General features: G+C 32.6%; 1 protein-coding gene across 2 annotated transcripts in view; it reads left to right on the top strand.

Moving 5' to 3' along the window:
• Oatp26F (Organic anion transporting polypeptide 26F) overlaps nt 1–21404 on the top strand; it is a 79185-nt gene that overhangs the window by 13562 nt on the left and 44219 nt on the right. For both annotated transcript variants that reach the window (XM_085946616.1, XM_085946617.1), the window contains exon 3: nt 6591–6777. In XM_085946616.1, the coding sequence (XP_085802742.1) occupies nt 6591–6777 (187 nt within the window). The remainder of the gene's footprint in view (nt 1–6590; nt 6778–21404) is intronic.

Below are 21404 nucleotides of genomic sequence, written 5' to 3'. Positions count from 1 at the left end.
TTAACATTCCATCCGCCTATTTCGCAAGAGGGTCACAAGCCTGTCATGCAGTACAAACATATAAAACAAAACAGATAGTACCTAATGTCGATATGTTTGTACATATTTATGGAATGTATTAAAACTGATTACATATTATGTGGATTTTAATAATATAACATATTTTTTTTTATCAAAAGTAATTGGCTAAGTTTCTACCATAAGAGACATCGAAATCAGTCAGCGCCTCAGGCCTTCACTGCTACAAGTTATTTCCACCCTTTTTGTTGTTGATATTTTTGTTAATTATTTTTTTTTTGTTTTTTTTTTCTGCTAACTATCAAATCCAGCCCTTTTGCTGGTTCAGGTTACAATTTTTAATTGATTTGACATATTATTAAATTAAACAAAAACCATAATACGGTTTTCAAATAATTGCAAATATTTAGCCTAATAATTGTTTAGTAAGGGCAAATATTCTTCTCTATCAGTTTTTTTTATGGCAGACGGTTTTATTGTGAATATTTTGGAATACCTACAAGAGATAAATACTACTTTTGCAACTAGTACCCTCAATTGTTAAATATTTAGAAAACCATATTATTTATGTAATTATTATATATTTTGCGTAGGTATAATTACTATGCTATACATGCCGGTATACTGTTCGAGTAGATGAATAACAGAAAATCGTATTAAAATGTTATATTATGTATTTTATATTAACTACAGCTAATATAAGTAACGGAAATTAATAATTTCATATAAAATTTAGTTAGTGAATTTTAACGTGTAATATTTTTTGGTTTAATGAGAGGCCTCTAATAAATCACAAAAAAATATGAGCTGCCTGATATCGTACACATCGTTGACTTATAATGCATGGAGATTATTAAATTTTAATATTTCGAGAAGTGCTGAGTCACTTGTTTTTCGCTAACCCTTACAATTTTTACCATGAATAATCTATCGTCTGTAACTGGATTTTCAAAATAAAGTTGAATCATGTGGTACATGACATCGTCTAATCTAATCGAATGTAGGTGAATTGGAAGTACTATTACTTAGATTATAAGAACTGATTTCTTTTAAAGTAACATAAAATTATATCAAGCGTAACGTAAATAAATGTTTCTATTATAGCAGGGGTTCCCAACCTTTTTGTACTCTAGAGCACATTCTAAAATATCGGTAGGGTGGCGGGCACCACCTATTTTTAATCGACAAACTCCTTCCATAACTTCTCATTTTCCCACAATTTATTTTCTTATATTCATAATTTATTAATAAATAATAAACAAAAATGTTTCAAAATAATAAAACTATTATTCAAATTGCATACACACAGAGAAATGTATTTACAAAACGTAAACAAAGTAAACAAAAAACACAAATACAAAGAAAACATTTTATAAAAAAATAGAATATCAATATGTCAATGTGATCTTTGGCATTGCATATCATTGGCCAGTGCCTCATAATTAGGAGAGTATGACGATAATCCTGTTAGCAAATAATCATAAAGATGCTCATCGGTGAGTCGAGATCTATATCTTGATTTTATTAAGTTCATGTTTGAAAACAATGATTCGCATAAATATGTCGAACCGAAAAATGATTCAATTTTATATGCCGCTTTTTTCAAAAATGGGAACTTTTCTCTGTCCACTGTATTCCAAAAGTCCTCTGATATTAAGGATTTAAGCAAAATATCATTCTTAAGCTCCAAAATTTCTAACTCTAGTTCTTCTGTCTTACCTTGAACAAAATCTGCAATACATGCGGCCATTTCCATTACATTTATTTGGCAAGTAAAAGGATTGATACAGAAGGAAACAATTGGCTCGATATCTGTAAACTGCAAAAATCTCTCTTCAAATTGTTTTTTTAACACTTGAAGATGTTTAATAAATAATGACCCGTTTAATTGCAGATGTGATATCAACAAATCCAATTTAGCTTTAAATGACTTTACAGAGCTTATTATTTCAGCTATGTTTTTCCCCTACAACTCCAAATTTAAAAAATTCAATTTTTCCATGATGTATTTGAGAAATCCTAAATCAATCAGCCAGCGAGAGTCAGCTAGTTCATCATAATTTTCCGTTTAATCGTTTATAAATGTTTTTATTTCTTCAATTAAACTCACAAATCTTGTAAGAACCTTTCCTTTACTGAGCCAGCGAAAAGTCGGTGTTGCAAATGAGCTGCTCGAATAGAATTGATTATTTTTGTATTTTCATAACGTGTTCAAATGGCAATATTTTACAACACAGAGCTTCCTGGTGGATAATACAGTGGTAGGACATAAAGTTTGAAGATGATTCATCCTTCTTGCAGAGGGCAATAAATCCTTTGTTTTTACCTACCATTGCTGGTGCCCCATCGGTGGTTATCGCAGACAGCTTGTGCAAAGGCATATTTATTGACTTGGCGTATGTTCTGAATGTATTATAAATATCCTCACCCCTTGTCTGTCCTTTCATAGGTAATATTTGCAACATATCCCCTTTTACTGTGAAGTTACTAAATACCATTCTCACCATAACTGCTAACTGTGCGGTGTCTAATATATCTGTTGACTCGTCAAATTGTAGGGAGAACCAGTCACATATTTCCAAGGCAGTCTTTAACTGAGTTTGTATGTCTGTTGAAATTGCATGTATTCTTCTTGTGAGGGTGTTATTTGACAACTGTAAGTCTTGTATTGCTGAGACAATCTCACGTTTGTTAGAAAATCCATCAAACAAACAATCGGCACCAGTCAAAAATAGTTTTTTAAACAACTCACCATCAATGAAAGGTTTCTTCATTTTTGCGAGCATGTGAGACATTTTGAAAGAAGCAATGGTGGTCTTTTAAGAATTTTTGCACATGTCTAGTGAAAATAGTCTGTTGTGCAGTTAGACTTGATTTTAGTTGACATATTTTTTTCTTTCTTACTTCAGATTTAAGTGGATAATTCACATCAATAGTGGCATGAATTGTCTGAAAGTGTCGTTCAACATTATGTTTTTTCGGCACTGCAATACTACTACTACACAAGAAACAGACGCATTCATTTTTCACATTAAAGAAACAATATGATTCCTCCCAGTCAGTGTTAAAATTATGGGTCCGTTGTCTTTTACTCGGTCCACTAATTTTGGAACTATATAGAAGGATTATCAAAACTCCTAATTCGTGTTTCATCAGACGAAGATATCTCCTAGCTAACTGTCGCGACCCGAACGGGGCAGCAATCGCAATCACAATGACAACAACGCTTTTCCAGGCGGGGAATGCTATTTGCACATCACTTCTTGTACACGCCAAAAACCCGAACTGAGCCGATGATCGCCGAAGCAATCGGGACGGTACGAGCACATGACTACTGTCACGTGCTTTGGCGTTCATCGGCTAAGTTCGTGGCGTTCGTTCACTTCGGGTTTTCTGCGTGTGTCAGGCTAGCGTGAAAATTCTGTCTCTGTCGAATAGTGGCGGGCACATACGAATCGTTCCGCGGGCGCCATGGTGCCCGCGGGCACGGGGTTGGGAACCCCTGTATTATAGCATAATTACATGCGCAGTTAAAATAGGCTTACTTCCTCTGATATTATTTGTAAACCTATAATTAAAAAATTACTCTGAGAATAACGAGTAAATAAAATATTAAGATAATAATTTATTCGTATCTCTTTTAGTATCGTCAGTATGTACCTACTGTGTTGCCGATACACAACCTTTTTACCAGCATGGCCAATTGTTTACGGACCGCATAGGAAACAGATGTCGCGTATAATGATATATTATTTTCAATTACATTATTTTTGATAAAATATATACCAATTAGTTCAATCACTATTTACTAACCTTGTAAATATATATTAAGTAAGTCAAAATCCTGAATAAAACCTTCTTATATAGATGTGATTCCTAAACGTACGAAACGGATGGAAAAAGGAATAATAAGTTATAATAAAATACTATACATACTATACAGCTATTAATTAAGCTAAGAAATCACAGAAGACTACATATAAATTAATGTTTGCAATATTAAAGTTAGTGTAAACGCTAATGGAATCGATGATATGCTGGCATATATATATCAATTATTTTGTTTAACAGAGAACAATTTGGTTTCCTCTTAAAGTGAGAATCCAAATATTTTTTTAAGCACATTACACTAATATGCAACAAGTGTGTTCTCGTTGCCAAGTTCTCGCAGGTATTTTGCGAGGAGATACAATATCATAATTCTTCATTTATATAGGTAGGTATATCAATGATATTACTTGTGGTGTAGTAAAATTTTTAAGTGAAATAACGAATGCAAATATTTAACCATATTGTACTAAAAACCTAGTCTAGGAAAAAGTAATATTTTGTCAGTCGGAGACCTAGAGAGTTATTTTAGATAGTCTTTTTGAAAGGTAATACAAGAAAATCACCACATCATATTATTACAAACTTATACGATGTGGCGGTATTTATAAAATATTTTTTACGAGAAGTGTTTGTTAGTCACTTTATTGTCCCTTTGGTCCCATGGCTTGTATCAAAATATTATTATATCTTTTTGTATAACTAAACGTAAATTTTATTCAAACAGGCCAGCCATAGGCGGCAGAGGTATTATACAAGTTAGTTATATTTTGCAACCCCTGAAAATTTCCCTACACAATATCCCGTGACTGTATGTAAGGAATAGTATATTGTGTATGTACATATGTATGTATTATATGGGGAATAAATCAAAATTTAATAATGTTGTCACGTGGAGGTAGCGTTGGGTGCAAAAAGCATGAAAGTGGCATTTCTCATTCGGAACGTATGGTTTGGTATCACAATGTCATGGGATATAAGCGGGAATACACCCTTCTTTCATCTCAGTTACAAGTCGCTCTTCCTGGCGGTGAGGTGTCTAACTAGAACGCGCGGGAAACCCGCCTCGGGATAATAAGTTTTGTGCTGCGCGTAAATTATGATTTAAACAAAACAATATTATATGAAAACTTGTTCTAAATAATAGAAGTGTATTTAAATGTGGTGTTTGTAAACCTTAAAGTAAAATAATTAACATTTATTGACAATATAATTTTTCTGTAATTTAAAAATGTTGTGGGTATAAAAGAAAATCCCGATTTTCATAAATAATTAAAAAATATTTCTGTATTACGTCAAAATGCTTGATTAGTGGATGTATTTTTTAAAAGTTAATATTAATCTATCTACATTTGACAAGTTTTAAGTCGATATTTCTAACAGAGTAATTGAATATAATATATTAATAATGCCCAGTTGGTATTATAAACTTGCGGATTTTAAAACTAAGATATTGATTACAAAACTTACTGCAACTCATAAAAATCTATGCTCAGTTATGTTGATAAAATTATGTATATGATTTTTTTGAAAGTGGTTTATTTCGATAATTGCCTTGTACAATTTAATATCTATTCAGTATTAAAATGTTTCGAATGATTTGAATGCGTTTAAAATTTCCAGACGAAAACAATCTTCATACATACAATATAAACGCCATTTTAACACAAAAAAATCTAAATTGATTTTTATCGCCCCCCTTCGAATAAAAAAAGTAAATGTGATGTATTGCCACCTAATATTTATTAATAACCACTTAAATGATTAAATTTAACAACACCACAATACATCACTTCTAACTAGATCGAATGAGTGTTTCTTTCTGTTCAAATTCAGATATGAATGCAGAAGCGGAAGTGGCAGGAGAAACATATTTAGACGTATTCTTTGTCACGATGCTACAAATAAAATAAACGTCAATTACGGCCACGATCACTTTATAAAAGATTGTGACAAAGTGCGTCTGTATTGGGGGTTTATTCGACACGTCATGACTGATAACTACACAAATGGACGCAGATTTATAGGGGGTAGAAATTGAATTAAACGATCTAATAGTATTATTATTGCGTGCAATGAACTTTGATTTGACCCTGAAAAGAATTATTATTCAGTAACAGTTATGTTTCTATAATACTTAGGATTTACTTAATTTTATAGATAGAAATGAGTAAAACGTGATATAATATTAATATTTTTTTATTGATGTACAATACTATCGATATTATCATGTATATTGTATGGGTATATAGGTAATGAATTAAAATGTCAAAAACAAAATAAATATTATGTGTATTTCAGGTCACCGAAGTTCATTTCGACAATGATCGAAATACAAAGACTCATTTAAGTTCGTGGAAATTTCGTTATTTCAAAACACCCACTATGTGTTTATTCAGTTACTATTACTTAAAATACAGACAAACGCAATGAAAAAAATAATATTTAAACCGAATAAAAGTTAATAACGAATAAAAAAGGAATGGTGTGCGCAATGTGAAAAATTCAAAGTGATAAAAAATTATTTTCAATTTAAATTTATTGAAAATATTTTATCCCACATGCAAGTATTATTACTAAAGATGATAGTGATAATTTATTGTGCAAACTATATACATAATATAAAGTTAATTAAAAAGTTATAGACGTATTTGTTTCAAAGGACCACTTTATGTGACCACTGCAAATCGTTGATCGAAGTGAAAATGTCAAGTATTTCGACGCAGAGCTTTCTCCCGTTGCAGGCAGGAAGTCCTCTTGAGGAAGTGCTACCGAGGGTTGGAGTGAAAAGCCTGAATGGAGATGGACTCGACGGAGAGGCGGAAGAGACTGCACGCTGCGGGATCCTGATGCTGAGGCCGGGGTGGCTGCAGAGATTTCGCACAGCGAAGTGGGCGTTGTTTTGGCTCTGCTGGACGGGAGCACTACAAGGTAAATAATACAAATTTTATTCATGCTATTTTCTACGTGTATCGTTATCAGTATGCAAGAAAATTATCTAAAACCATTAGACCGATTTACAGAATGGCAGAAAATCATTCACACTGAATAGAGTTTTCCCAATCAGCACTTTGTCGAAGCAGTAATTTGTTCGATTTTTTTTTGTATCTAAAAATTTTAAAAACAAAAATTAACATTTTCATAATTTCAAAGATAAATTTTCAATAAAAAAAACCGTTATAAAATGTGTGTTCGTTGAACTCCGATTATAATAATGATTAGCACATTGTATTTAATTAAAATTTTGTTGAAGAAATTATTTCGAAGATCATATTTTTTTTGAAATATTAATTTATAGTTTTAAAATATTTAATTTTAATATGATTCCTTTCTTGAAATGGTGTCAAATCGATTTCTAATAATATTATGTTAATTTAGTCGGTATATAAACAATAAGCAACTCTAACCTTTATCGGTTGAATATTTACCATATATACAGAGCTTTAAGATTATAAAAGACGCGTTGATAAACCCGATGTTTATCGAATATTACAACACTTTAAATAATTATAATATTTAATAATAAAACATACTGATAATAACTCCGACATAATATGTATTGATGATATGCAAAGACAATAAAAATGCTTTAATCGGCATAAAGCTTGACGATTTAAATTGTGATATTAGTAGGTATTTAATTAAATAAGTTAAACACCATTATGACGTAATATAATATGCAAACTGAAAAAACCTTCTCTACCCCCGTCTGTTGTTGAAATTAATGAAATAAAAATCCACAAAATGTGGGAAACAGGTGAAAATATAATAATTAGCCAGATGAGTTACCCGAACAGAGAGGGATAAAGTGCGCTCACTTGTTTTAGTTCTCGTTCTCTGGCCACTTAGGAAGCGGAAGGGCTCGCGTAATTAACAGCACTTGAGATGGAAAATTGGATTAGTTAACCAGGCTCTGACTGGCGAGGCTGACTGGGAAATGATTTCATTAAGCTATTGAAGGAGTACAACTCACTGATTTAAAAGCGCCTTCCGCGTACTTTGTATTTTACTTCAGGCTATGTTGATTGGCTAACCATCCGCGGATTAATTTCCAATCTGACTTGAAATTGGGGATAATTTAATTTGGTTCTCGGAAAAATCGATCGAGTCATGTATTTTTAACCATTTGTGTAAGATTTGATTACTACTTAATAAATAAATAAATATTATAGTACAAAATCAAGACATGGCTTGCAATCTGGTTGATATATTGTACTGATTTCATTGATTGAAATGCAGTTGTAATTAAAAAAAATTTCAATAGGTTGACAAAATTAATAATTTAATAGTAATTTTTATTTATGTTCTTAAAGTAATATTTTGAAGAGCAAAGAACCGTGTTCTCCATTTGTATGATCAATTAGTATACATAATTCAAACTGATATAGCTGATGCGAATATTCCGGTATTTTTCTTCTAAAAAATGTTAGTTAAAGTACGGTCGATTAGATTGTCACAAATTAATATAGTCACCTACCAAATAAGTTAATATTATTAATTTGTGCGCATACAGATTTTTATCAAAGATTTTGAAAAAAGCTGCTTATGTATAGAGATGGAATTTAAACGTATGAAAACGAAGCTAAAAATCGTACTCTAGTCAAGCGGTCCCCAACCTTTTGGACCTCGCGGACCACTAAACTCAAAATCTTGAATCCCGCGGACCACTACCACGTATTTTTTCCACACTGTCTTGTTAAAATTTCGACATGTCAATACATATAATGACAAAGGCATTATAATAAATAAACTTATTAACACAGATATTCATTACAAAAAAAGCAAAAAAAAAACATTTTAAATTTTATTTTATTAAAAAAGAATCAATACAATTATTAAATTATTTGAATTGTAGATACCTACTTTGACATAGAGGTATAAAAGTTTAACTACAGGTAACAGAAAGATAATCAGTGTGACCTTTGTTGCTGCTTGTTTGAAACAAGCTGTTGGATTCTTGGTTCCAATGACGTTACTGCAGCACGAAGAGCCGTTTGTATTTCAAGGCGTTCTTTTTCTTTTATGTCCTAATTACAATTATCGATTTTCGCCGTAAATGGATCTATTATCCACGTATTTCCGTGCCTGGGATCCTCTTCCTTTGCATAATAGTGACAGAAAGAGTCAGTGAGCGACTGTAAGTGCTGTCGACATCGGCCGTTTCCAAGAATTACAAATAATAATATCAGTGTGTCGATATTTGCATTTTATTTTATGCCGAACAGTAAACTTTATTCAATTTATTTCTTCTTTAACACATTGAATATGGACTGACGACGTAATAATGGTAACATTGCAAAAAAATAATATAAGAATGTACCGAAAATTTTTAATAAACACAAAAATTGCAAATATATTCAAATTACTCTGCGGACCACCTAAATTCTCTCACGGACCACCGGTTGGGGACCGCTGCTCAAGTCTACTGATTAAGTTAGTTATAACCCAATCTCATAATTTTCCCAACAGAAATGCACTGAGATAAAAAAAACCTCCTTGTAAGACTACAAAGTTCTGCAAAGCCTGAATAAAAGTTTTTAAATATTCTCGAGGACTGTTGAGTTTGAAAGGTTAATAGAATCAAAAGAAAACACTACATATTTCGTTAATCGAAATATATTTAAAGGCTATATATAGATATATATATATATATATATATATAACACTAATATTATTTTTAAAAAATGTTGGTAAAGAGCTTCTTAAAATATGAGTTTGGTCCATAAAACAAAAGTTCCGTTGCGTGTAAATCGTATTAATAAATGTGTGTGCAATGTGTAAATACCTTATTTATAACAATGTATTAATATCTACCAAATAATATATTTAATATTGTAAAGTGTTCATTTTCATATAACATCAAAAATATCCGGTTTTCAGTCGGTCAAGCTTATCAAACGAAATAATAACATTCATATTAGCTTAGATGAAACTCATTATACTCTTATAGCTTTAGGGCTATGTTTGTAAGCTCTGAGTGAAAGCTGTAACCGTAAAATACGAATTTTATGCATAAGATACTTACGTAAATATGTTTTTTTTATTATAAATTATTTTAAAAGGGATGCAATGTTGCATCACTGAGGTTTCGTTAAATTAACTTAGGTATGGCGTAAATTACCGTAGGTAACTATTTGAAATCCTCCAAGCACGGCGTGGCGGAAAATGGTTTTCCGCGCGTACATAACTCGAAGAGTAAAACCGCGCCATACTGCACTGCACGTCTTCACCATCAAGTATGCAGCGGGTCTCCGCAATTTGCATAATTGTTTATTTTATTTGTAAACACGAGCAGCGAGATTTCATTATCCAGCGTTTAAATTAAATAACGTGCAATTGTAAATGACGAGTGCATGCACAAAAGCGCGCCGAAATCTAATTAATGTCACATCGGACTGTATTTCTGCATATCCGCCTCTAAACTTTAGAGCCATTATTTATAAGTGTTTTGAATTTTCAATGTGAACATTTCTCTCTATTCCTCATATCACAATCATCATCAGCAGCTTAGAAAAAATCTACACCACTGTTTGGTTTAAGGCCTCTGACAAGCTGATTCTTATCTTCCCGGTTCCATGCTTGTAATGCCACGATATTCCATCGTCATTTCAGCGGCCTCTAGGTCTGTCCGGAGTTTATTTGGAGATTGTCTTCTAAAAATATGTCCAGCTTATTTTCATTAATTGTTCAAACTCTATTACATCACACAGTGGCGCACCCAGGATTTATTATTGGGGGGGGGGGGCGAAGGAGGAGAATGGAAATTAGTCCCATAGGCTCTTTTTCTTCTTCATATAAATATTTTTACATAATTTCACAATACACGGCGATATATTTGTACAGTTTCTCCTAGTTTTTATTAAATTGAAGGCATAAAGGCGGTAACCGTTGAGCGTGTCATCAGCGACTGGCGGATTGGAAGTGAACAGCGACCATGCTGGACATGTGTACCTAGTATGCTTAAACATTACTTAAATAATATCGGCTGTGCTACCCGCTTGGTCTAGAGCAGTGTTTTCCAAAGTGTGGTACGCATATCCCCTGGGGTACGGGAAGAGTTTGGTGGGGGTACGCGTTGCACCGGGTTATGGCTACGCCTGGTGCAACAAGCATTAATACAACATCCATGCTAGGAGGTTTATCGCATGCGGAAGAAGAGCAATTGTTGGAATTATTAGCTTCAGACGGATTCTTGCAAAATAAATATAAGGAGTGTACTTAAACATCATTTAGGTTGCAAATGCAACATGTGTATCTAGTTTTAACAGAGAAATTCCTGAAATACATTGCCTTTTTCAACTTCATATCTATGTGAAGTTGCCTTTTCAGCATTTGTAGACATTAAGTCAAAAAAGGAACAGCCTTTGGGTGTGGAACCGCATCTCAGATTAAAATTAATAACCAGGGAACCAAATTATGATGATCTGTCGTTTCAACAAAAATAATTTCATCCTTCTCATGGTTTATAATGAATGTTATTTTTTATAATATAACTTTTATTTATATTTTACTAGCTGAAGTACCCGGCTTCGCACGGGGTCGCTTCGTGGTTATATTTATCTTAGATATTTGAAAAATAATAAGAGGTAATTATTTCTTTAATATTAAAATATCTGTGTAATACAATATGGCAATATGAAAATAATTATAATAGGAGTAAAGGTCAAACATAAGAACACTAAATTAATATCGAATCCAAAATATGAAAACGTTATTAATGTTATAAATATGTAGTATAAAAAAAATCAAAATTGGATGGAACAAACAAACAACAAACTTTGTATGTTATATAATAATAATTTAGAAACCGCACACAACTGACAAAAGTTTCATCGCAATCGGATGAATGGTATAGGAACGCATACGAATAGTATAAGAAGATGATTTTATAATTCGGAAACCTTCGTGGGCATGCGCATGACAACTCACCAAAGTTTCATTGCAATCGGATTAATGGTATAGGAACGCATACGAATAGAAGAAGAAGAAGATGGTTGTACTAATTCAAAAACCTTCGCGGGCTTGCGCACAACAACTGGTCAAAATTTCATCACAATCGGATGAATGGCATAAGAACGCATACAAATAGAAGAAGAAAAAGATGATTGTAGTAATTCAGAAACCTTTGCGGGCAAGGGCACAACAACTCACCAAAGTTTCATTGCAATCGGATGAATGGTATAGGAACGCATACGAATAGAAGAAGAAGAAGATGGTTGTACTAATTCAGAACTCTTTGCGGGCGTGCTCACAACAACTGGTCAAAATTTCATCGCAATCGGATGAATGGTATAAGAACGCATACAAATAGAAGAAGATAGAATAGAAGAAAAAGAAAATAGTTGTAACAATTCAGAGACCTTTGCGGCGTGAGCACAACAGTTGATCAAAATTTCATTGCAATCGGATGAATGGTATAGGAACGCATACGAATAGAAGATAGAATAGAAGAAGAAGATGGTTGTACCAATTCAGAAACCTTCGTGGGTGTTGGCACAATTACTGACGAAAAATTTGTTGCAATCGGATGAATGGAATAGAAACGCATACGAATAGAAGAATTTAGAATAGAAGAAGAAGAAGATAGTTGTACTAATTCAAAAACCATTGCGGGTGTTACCACAACAACTGACCAAGGTTTCATCGCAATCGGATAAATGGTATAGGGACCATACGAATAAAAGAAGATAGAATGAAGAAAAAGAAGAAGAAGATGGTTGTACTAATTCAGAAACCTTCGGGGGTGTAGGCACAATTACTAACGAAAATTTTATTGCAATCGGATGAATAGAATAGGAACGCATACGAATAGAAGAATATAGAATAGAAGAAGAAGAAGAAGAAGATGGTTGTACTAATTAAAAAACCATTGCGGGTGTTACCACAATAACTGATGAAGGTTTCATTGCAATCGGATGAATGGTATAGGGACCATACGAATAAAAGAAGATAGAATGAAGAAGAAGAAGAAGAAGAAGATAGTTGTACTAATTCAGAAACCTTTGCGGGTGTTGGCACAATTACTGACGAAAATTTTATTGCAGTCGGATGAATGGAATAGGAACGCATACGAATAGAAGAATATAGAATAGAAGAAGAAGAAGAAGAAGAAGAAGAAGATGGTTGTACTAATTCAAAAACCATTGCGGGTGTTACCACAACAACTGATGAAGGTTTCATCGCAATCGGATAAATGGTATAGGGACCATACGAATAAAAGAAAATAGAATGAAGAAGAAGAAGATGATGATGATTTTTCTAATTTAGAAACCTTCATGGGTGTGCATACAACCACTTGCCAAAATTTCATTGCAATCGGATGAATGGTATAGGAACCATACGAATAAAAGAAGATAGAATGAAGAAGAAAAAGAAAATGATGATTTTTCTAATTCAGAAACCTTTATGGGTGTGCATACAACCACTTACCAAAATTTCATTGCAATCGGATGAATGGTATAGGAACCATACGAATAAAAGAAATTATAATGAAGAAGAAGAAGAAGATGATTTTTCTAATTCAGAAACCTTTATGGGTATGCAAACAACCACTTACCAAAATTTCATTGCAATCGGATGAATGGTATAGGAACGCATACGGGACAGACACACAGACAGACAGACATTCATTTTTATATATTAGTATAGCCTATACTCTTCCCGCAAGTGCAAGCAATAAGTTTACAAAGTTTTATCGCAATCGGATGAACGGTATGGCTGCGCATTAAATACGAACAAACAAACACACAAACACACAAATATTAATTTTTATATATTAGATTATGAATGAATTTTATTTTTCGTTTATTATTATTTTGTTTATGTACTACAAAAGGAATATATTTTGATTGTTATTAAAGTACTTATATGCATTTTTCTTTGACGAGGAGTACTCAGTGTTAAAAAAATTATAGAAGGGGTACACAGATGTCGAAAGTTTGGGGACCACTGGTCTAGAGAGGTACAATATTTATGCCGAATTCCACCGAAAAAAATATTCTTTTGATTTACACCACCGTAGTGGGTGTAGTCGTTCTTTTCGCCAAATGTTTATCGCAGATTTTTGGTTTTTTAATATTGAGGTTTCAACATATTAATTGAAAATGGACAAAAAAAGTATTATTGCTTTTAAATTATACACAACCTACTCAATACAACACAGCCTAATATCTCGTTTATCGGTCTTTTGTCTATTGCACTCGGTGTACCTACACCATGGCCCTCACATCCTGAAACGGGCCCTCAGGCTAGGGCAGTGGTCGGCAAACTGCGGCTCTTTGGCCCCTTGAGTGGGGCTCTGCCACAGATGCTCTCTGCCATATTTGACATGGCTACAAAGAAGAAGCAAAGAAAATGGAAAAGGATAACCGTAAATGTAATGTTGAATAGACCGAGACTTCGCGTTTATTCAAAACTTAAATGGCTTACCGACCTTTATTTATGTGTCGGGAAAAATTAGCGCATTCAAATGTAGAGAGATACTACAACTAAAAACTCGTAATTTTGCCCTAAATATTCTGTCGATGATGCAAGGAAGAAAGCAGCTGAGGAGAAGAGTCAAGAAAAATAAAGTTCTGTATTTAATTAGGTACTGAATAAAATCTTTCAACAATGTTAATATTGCAAGTTTTGTGGTTAGAAAAAGATTTCCAAGAGAGGAAATCAAGAGTAAATTGAGAAATTGATTTATTGATGAGAACCTGGAATCGTGTTTAAAATTAAATCAACAACATACGAACCTGACTTACCCAAACTTTACAAGGATATGCAAGGCCATTATTCACATTGAGTTTGTTAGTCATTGTCATGATTCAATTTTATGGATACCTGACTTACAATTTAATTTTTATTAATAAATAAGATCATTATTACGTATGATATTCAGTTTTATTCAGTGTACCTACCTATAACTTAATTAGGACAAAACTTTAACTAAAGTTTATTAAGTAAATTAGCAGTGTACCTACTTACTACCTACGTATATAATTTAAGTTTAAGAAATTTCGCTCTCAAAAGAAATCTCAATCGTTGTACTGTTGATATTTGGCTCTATTGACTAATGAGTTTGCCGACCACTGGGCTAGGGTATTTGACGGGCCCCCTATCCACCGCTTAGATTAAAGACAGTGTGAAACACTACATTAACGTTTTTCAAATTGTGTTTTAGTTCAAATTTAGGGTACTTATACAGTGAATTATTGGCGATTTTCAATACATCTACTTTAATAATGGAGCTGTCGAGTATCGACACATAATAATCTGAAAATATATTGGACAATTATATAATTTAAAATGTTCATAGTCATGAAGTGTAATAGCGCCGCAGGCGACTTTTTTACTATTAAAGATAATTTATGATGTGTGTTTATCTCACTTATCTGGTCAACCCGACACGCCGGCCCCCCACAGCCCGGGCCCCCAGGCTAGAGCCCTGTCAACCCTCCCCAACCATCACCTATACCACTCCAGAATTCGGGTAGACACCGAGAATTTCATTAGGGAACGGGTTTCTAAAAAAACCTGACATCAGTGTTTCGAAATTTTTGTGCTAGAAATTAAAATCTAAGAAATTTTACTAAAAAGGGTGCTGGAGAATTACAAATCATTTTTTGCCGTGTTGTTTGTCTAAGCCCAATGTATAGTTCATTGGCTTTCGATTTCAATGTGTAAAATCATTCTGATGATTTTCATATTTTGGGGGGGGGCCAAGGCCCCCTGCCCCCCCCCCTGGGTGCGCCACTGACATCACATATTCTTTTTTTTCTAAGTTTCTTACCATTACGTGATTTGCTCAGCAGTCGGCATGCACGTTACTATACCAAGATGTACGACTCTGGGACCTGACTAATGCAATACATTATATTTGTCCAAACTAATATAATGTTATGCTTACTCACGGCTCGGTATAAGTCAATTTTAAAGTTTTAATTTAATCGTGAATAATTCATATTTTATTAGAAGAACGAAGCAGTGAGATATTATTATTATATTATGCTGATAGGTACTTAAATATTATTTTGTTGATCCCGTTAACGTATGCTTGCAGTTGGTGAAAGATATTTTATTCCCTGTTCTTTTGTGGGCTTAAGTCCTCTTTACACTCAATGGGCTGAAAAAGATCTGTGAATCATATTCAAATGAAAAGAATCCTTTTCATCCCTTTAGAAAAGATATCAATAGTATTCTATGGTGTACATTGTTTGTTGTGACTATTCAGTAAAAATGAATGAAATGAATTTTTGTACTATCTGATCCCCGTCAAAATAATATTATATTTTAAAATAGAATAAACAAAATCATTGTTGACAACTTATTTTGATAATTATTGCTGAGAATTAACATAGGTAGGTATTGAAAATTGTAGGCAATTAAAAATACTATTTGAAGTAAAATTTTATATTATTTTATCCTGTCACATGTGGGTTCTGAAATAAATTATATTGACGTAACATTCTTAAAATCATCGACAAAAATAATAATAACAAAGAATTATTTATTGATCTAATTAATTATATCGTCAAAACTGTTATTTCTATTTTAAAATATAGCCGTAAAATAAAAAATGTACGGTAACACAATGTAACAGCATAGGACGAAATGGAATTTATTATCAAAGTAAGCGAGATTAATTCTATAAATTCTTTAAATATATATTCCATCAATATGTATTGTAAAAAATAGCTAATACATAGGTACTCTTGCAGTAAGTACTTATGTGTAAATATTGGTAGGTACATATTTTATGATACATAATAACTAAACAAGAAGAACCCCCACAACTATGTATCTTAAGAGACCCTTTTAGGGTTTGATAACTAACAATTTGCTCGCCCCCTATTCACAAATATAAATAGGAAGGAATAAAGAAAAATAAATTATGACTCCAGATTTTGGCTACAAATACAGATATTAATTGAAGAAAAAATATGCGTCTGATGAATTTCACATAGCCACTGTATCAGTCTTGCCATGTTGTTGTTTTTGACGCATTTATCGTAAAATATTCTATAATTGTGTGAATACCCTGAACCCCTTAATCATCATAACTTCTGAATAAACTGTTTGTGTATATTTAATAAACAATATTTATCATTTTGGTATAAACATATTCACGATAAACTCGAAAAATATGTTGATTTGGTAAATTTTCACAAATATTTATCATTCTGTTCTTATTTCATATTTTTAAGGTATTTATTTTATTCCAAAAATATCTGGCCTACAAGTGTCCACCTAGTAAAAATTGGCTGGCAGTATTAAGGTTAACGATACCGATGGATTATAGTCAATCGGTTCAAAATAAAATGACATGACAACGAATGAAATATATAAGATGGCGATAAATAGTACACGATAAGGCGACAGTCGTAAGGAATTATTGCGTGTGAACTCATGCAACAGTTTAAAAATTGTGTGATAACATTTAGAATTTATACGTGTGTGTTATTAAAAACGTGTAGCTACATATATAAGTTCAATGATAATATTTAACAAAACAAAATTAATTTAGGACTCGTCAGCCTGAGCGAGATCTCTCCTGATGTCCCGCAGGACCAATCCACCCCTGGCTATGAAGCAACTGGGCACATAATTCCTAAAATTCAAAAACTTTGGCCGCGGCGCCATATTTTTAACGGCGGTTGTTTTTGAAACAATCGTAAAATATAATGTAATATAAAAAGTGTGGGTTTGCATCGAATTTACATCCTTTTCTAGTAACCTCGTAATTCAGAAGCGTTCTGCATACGGGATTTACTATTCACATTATTCTAAATCACGGAAGTTGTTTGTTCTCGTCCCTTTCTAAGCACAGGTGTTTTGTTTACTGGCGATACAACCACTGTAACTTAGGGAATTGTTTGTTCAGACTGCTTGTATAATGTTATTATCTTATCTTATAACTTTATATCGTTTCAAGTTTTATTTCATATTTTTGATAGCTCTTTAGATAAAGTATACTTAACACAATATAACCCAGAGATGATATTCCAGAATTTTATATGCGTCACATTCATAGGAAATTTTACATATTATCAGCCAGGGTAGATCATTTATTTCTGGTTGGAGATCTCCTATAGTTCCTTCAACTTTTCTTCATCCCCAGTTTTTCGCTGCCGCCTATTTCCGGCAAACTTGGTGTGCTGTTTATCCTGAGTGTGAAAATACTTTAGGTAAATAATCATATTATTTATTAAAATTTATGCTTGACAGAATTAATAATAAGAGTATTGTAAGCCAACAACAATAAGGGATATGCCAGAAAAGATATTGTGACGTAATGAGTAGTGAAAAGCAAGATATGCAACTGTGGAGAATTACAATTATTGTTTGTGTTGTGTTTGTTTGTCGGATCATCGACGGTTACAAGGGTTTTGCTACAGAAATTGGCTAAATGAACTATATGATATTCAGCTTGTAGGATCGCGTTGAAGTTGCATTTTAGTGGCCATGCTTTGTATGAAAACAGATCTTATATACCTACATAATCGTACATACAGAAGCCATCCATAGACTGAAACCGTATCTAGTTTTGAACCACTTGCAATACTAAACATATGATTTCTGTTCATGGAAATATATTTTTACTATGTTTATAAGTATAAATGTATACGACATCTAAAAGGATAGGGTCAGATGCTTATAGTTAAAAACCACATGTGGTTTCAGTCTACATATGGCATCACAGTCTTAGTTATTAGATATCCCCCATTTAACCATAGAATTATTTACCAGTAGGTACCTATGTTATGAACTTTCCATGGTTGATATAGGTAAACATTCTACAGTGGCATCTTGGGTACGAAAAAACCGATTTGCAGTTGAATTAGTATTGCGTTTTAGCATTGAAACAGGCATTGTTGCAAATGCACATGCAAATCGTCAATGGTGCTATTGTGAAATGATTTACCTATATTTGAGACCAACGTGTACGTGACCTCTAAGGTATGCGCATGCATACATGTAAAAATTTCTCCGTACAAGTTAGTGTTTCCAACGAACATATAAATTTTGTTGAAAGTAGTGTGTGTTACCTGACATACCTGGTTTGCCTAAATATACTAAACTCTATCGTCACATTATTATATTTTAGACATCATATTTTTTGTTTGAAAATATTTTAAAAGGCACCATCCCATTTCGCTGCAAATATTTCGATATTTTCGATAAAACGGTGTTGCTATCTTTTATTAACGCAATTGTAGTAAAAGTGAAAATACAGTACATATTTTCGAAAAAAAATATAGTGCGATATATTTTACGAGTACCTATACATTATAAAACGTATCTACGATAAATATGGTGAATATTTGAACATTTTTTTGTTCAAAATTTACTGTTGAGATGAGTTTATGATCTACACACACAGTAGAAAATTAGAGGGTATGTTGTAGCTCTGGGGTGTCACTCTGCTGACCTTACCCATTCTTCGAGGGGTCACAGATGCTAATTCTGTGTATAATATTTTTCATTAATATCTTTGAATGATAGGCGTTTTAATAATAGAACCAATGTTTGTCCGATATAGACAGCGCTAAGTTTTCCGGCAGCATAAACAACCCCGCGACGCCTTCCCCCCCTCTCTCCGCCTGTTGCCCGCCCCGCGTCATCTGCTGGCAACTGTTGCTACGCGATTTCGTATTAGACCCGCTACGACGAGATATGGCGGGGGCGTGCAATCTAAGATTTACTGGAAAATATGTTAGAAGTTCTGCCTGGCTTACACTTACATACATTATATGTTTTTAGAATAATATATCGTTACCGCTGTTCTAACTTAATGTAACGTGAGATTTAATGGTTTTGAGTTAAATGAGATTAAAGATTGGGTTAAAGTAGCAAAGAAGAAGATGAACGGCCTGGTGGATAAAAATATAGCAATGTCTACTGGAGAGAGATTAAAACCAGGGCTTCGAATTATTATTAATTTTTCTTCTCAGTTTTCGTTCTAGTTCAGGTAAAAAAAAATATTACGGTATTTCCGGTTTTCGGTTCAGTTCCGAGTGATTAATTTTCCCAAGACATAAGACGTATTGCGCTTACGATAGCTGAACGACAACTGAAGTAGGGAGTAAGATCATGCTAACGCGCGTGTTTGAACAAGTACCGAAAAACCGATATTTTTTTTCGCTTTCTGTTTTCCCAGTTTCGGTTTTTCCAGTTTTCGGTTCAGTTCCGGTTCAACGTCTTGATGAAAACTACACATATTTGGTGTAGGTGACCGATCGTATTTATTCCATATATAGGTACATGTTATAACTGTTGAATGAAATCATACTCAAAAGTTTATGGTTTTTCGTTGTATGGTGTTCATTTCATTTTCATCACACTACGAACCATTCAATTCGACAATATCATTCGTTCAGTTTCTTGTCAACATTTACTGAAAAATAATTCAATCAATATTCCTCTTAACCTTAATTATGTATGTGACTACAAAAGTATTTTTTAATATCTTTTTTATTTAGAAATATATATAATTTATTTTTTGGCTGACTATCAAAAAAAAAAAAAATCCCCTGTCGGCTTCAGGTCGTTAAATCGACCATTGTGATTTTTTTTGATGGTAAAGTATTTTTTTTCTGTACACTAAGTCAAAATCAGGTGAACGATATGACTACCAGATATTTATACAAGTATATACTGTAGGTATATATATATCTATATATAAATAATCAATTATGTTTTTAAAAGTTTTGTTAGAATAAAAAAAGCGATAACATTAATACACTTAGTTATAATGTTTTTCTATACGTTGCAATACTATAACTCTAATAAATAAATACTACACGTCATTATTAATTACGATAAACGTGTAGTGGAAGATAGTTTTACACTGTATTTATACTGTGTGTTATTATTATTTCAAGTAATTTCTTTTGTTGAAATTTCTGTATGTATCTACTATCAACAATAATTTTCTTAAATATTAACGTAACATAAATAATATGAGGTAATTCTATTTATAAACAATAAACTCAAATATAATTATATAACTAAAAACATAAATTACAAAAGAGAAAAGTGTCGTGTGATCCAGACTTAATCGTGTAGGTTGTCTTTTACAAAAACAGCTTTTTGCAAGAAAATACCAAATTGATAGACTTACTTAGAGTAAGTATTATCCTACGTAACAAAAAAAACAAAAGGTAGCCAACAGGTGTATTCCATTCGCGCAAGCTTAAATAAAAAATAACATTTGAAATATACAATTTTATTGTTAATTAATAATAATAATAATAACACGTCAGATACGTGTAAATATTTTATTACCAAATATATTGTAGACTTCTTTAAATAAACATATTATACTAACATTACTTACTTACCTTTTAGTCATTCTGAATGCTTTCTCGTAAAAATTGTGCAAAGAATTATTCAGAATGTCTTATTCATTGACATTATCATCAATTATTTATGTCGAACTAATTACTAATTGTCTACCTTAATTTAAGTGTGAATAATAACCAAGGATGAAGAAAACCGTCTTCTATCTATACAAATGGAGTGTAAACATGTTATAAAACTGATGGCTAAAAAGGACATTTAGTCTACTAATT

Source organism: Rhyacophila brunnea, unplaced genomic scaffold, assembly GCF_057557595.1.
Source record: "Rhyacophila brunnea isolate RB1 unplaced genomic scaffold, BYU_Rbru_1.0 scaffold_2, whole genome shotgun sequence".
Lineage (NCBI taxonomy): Eukaryota > Metazoa > Arthropoda > Insecta > Trichoptera > Rhyacophilidae > Rhyacophila > Rhyacophila brunnea.
The sequence above is the reverse complement of the archived record's forward strand: the minus strand, read 5'-3'. Positions and strand labels throughout refer to the sequence as shown.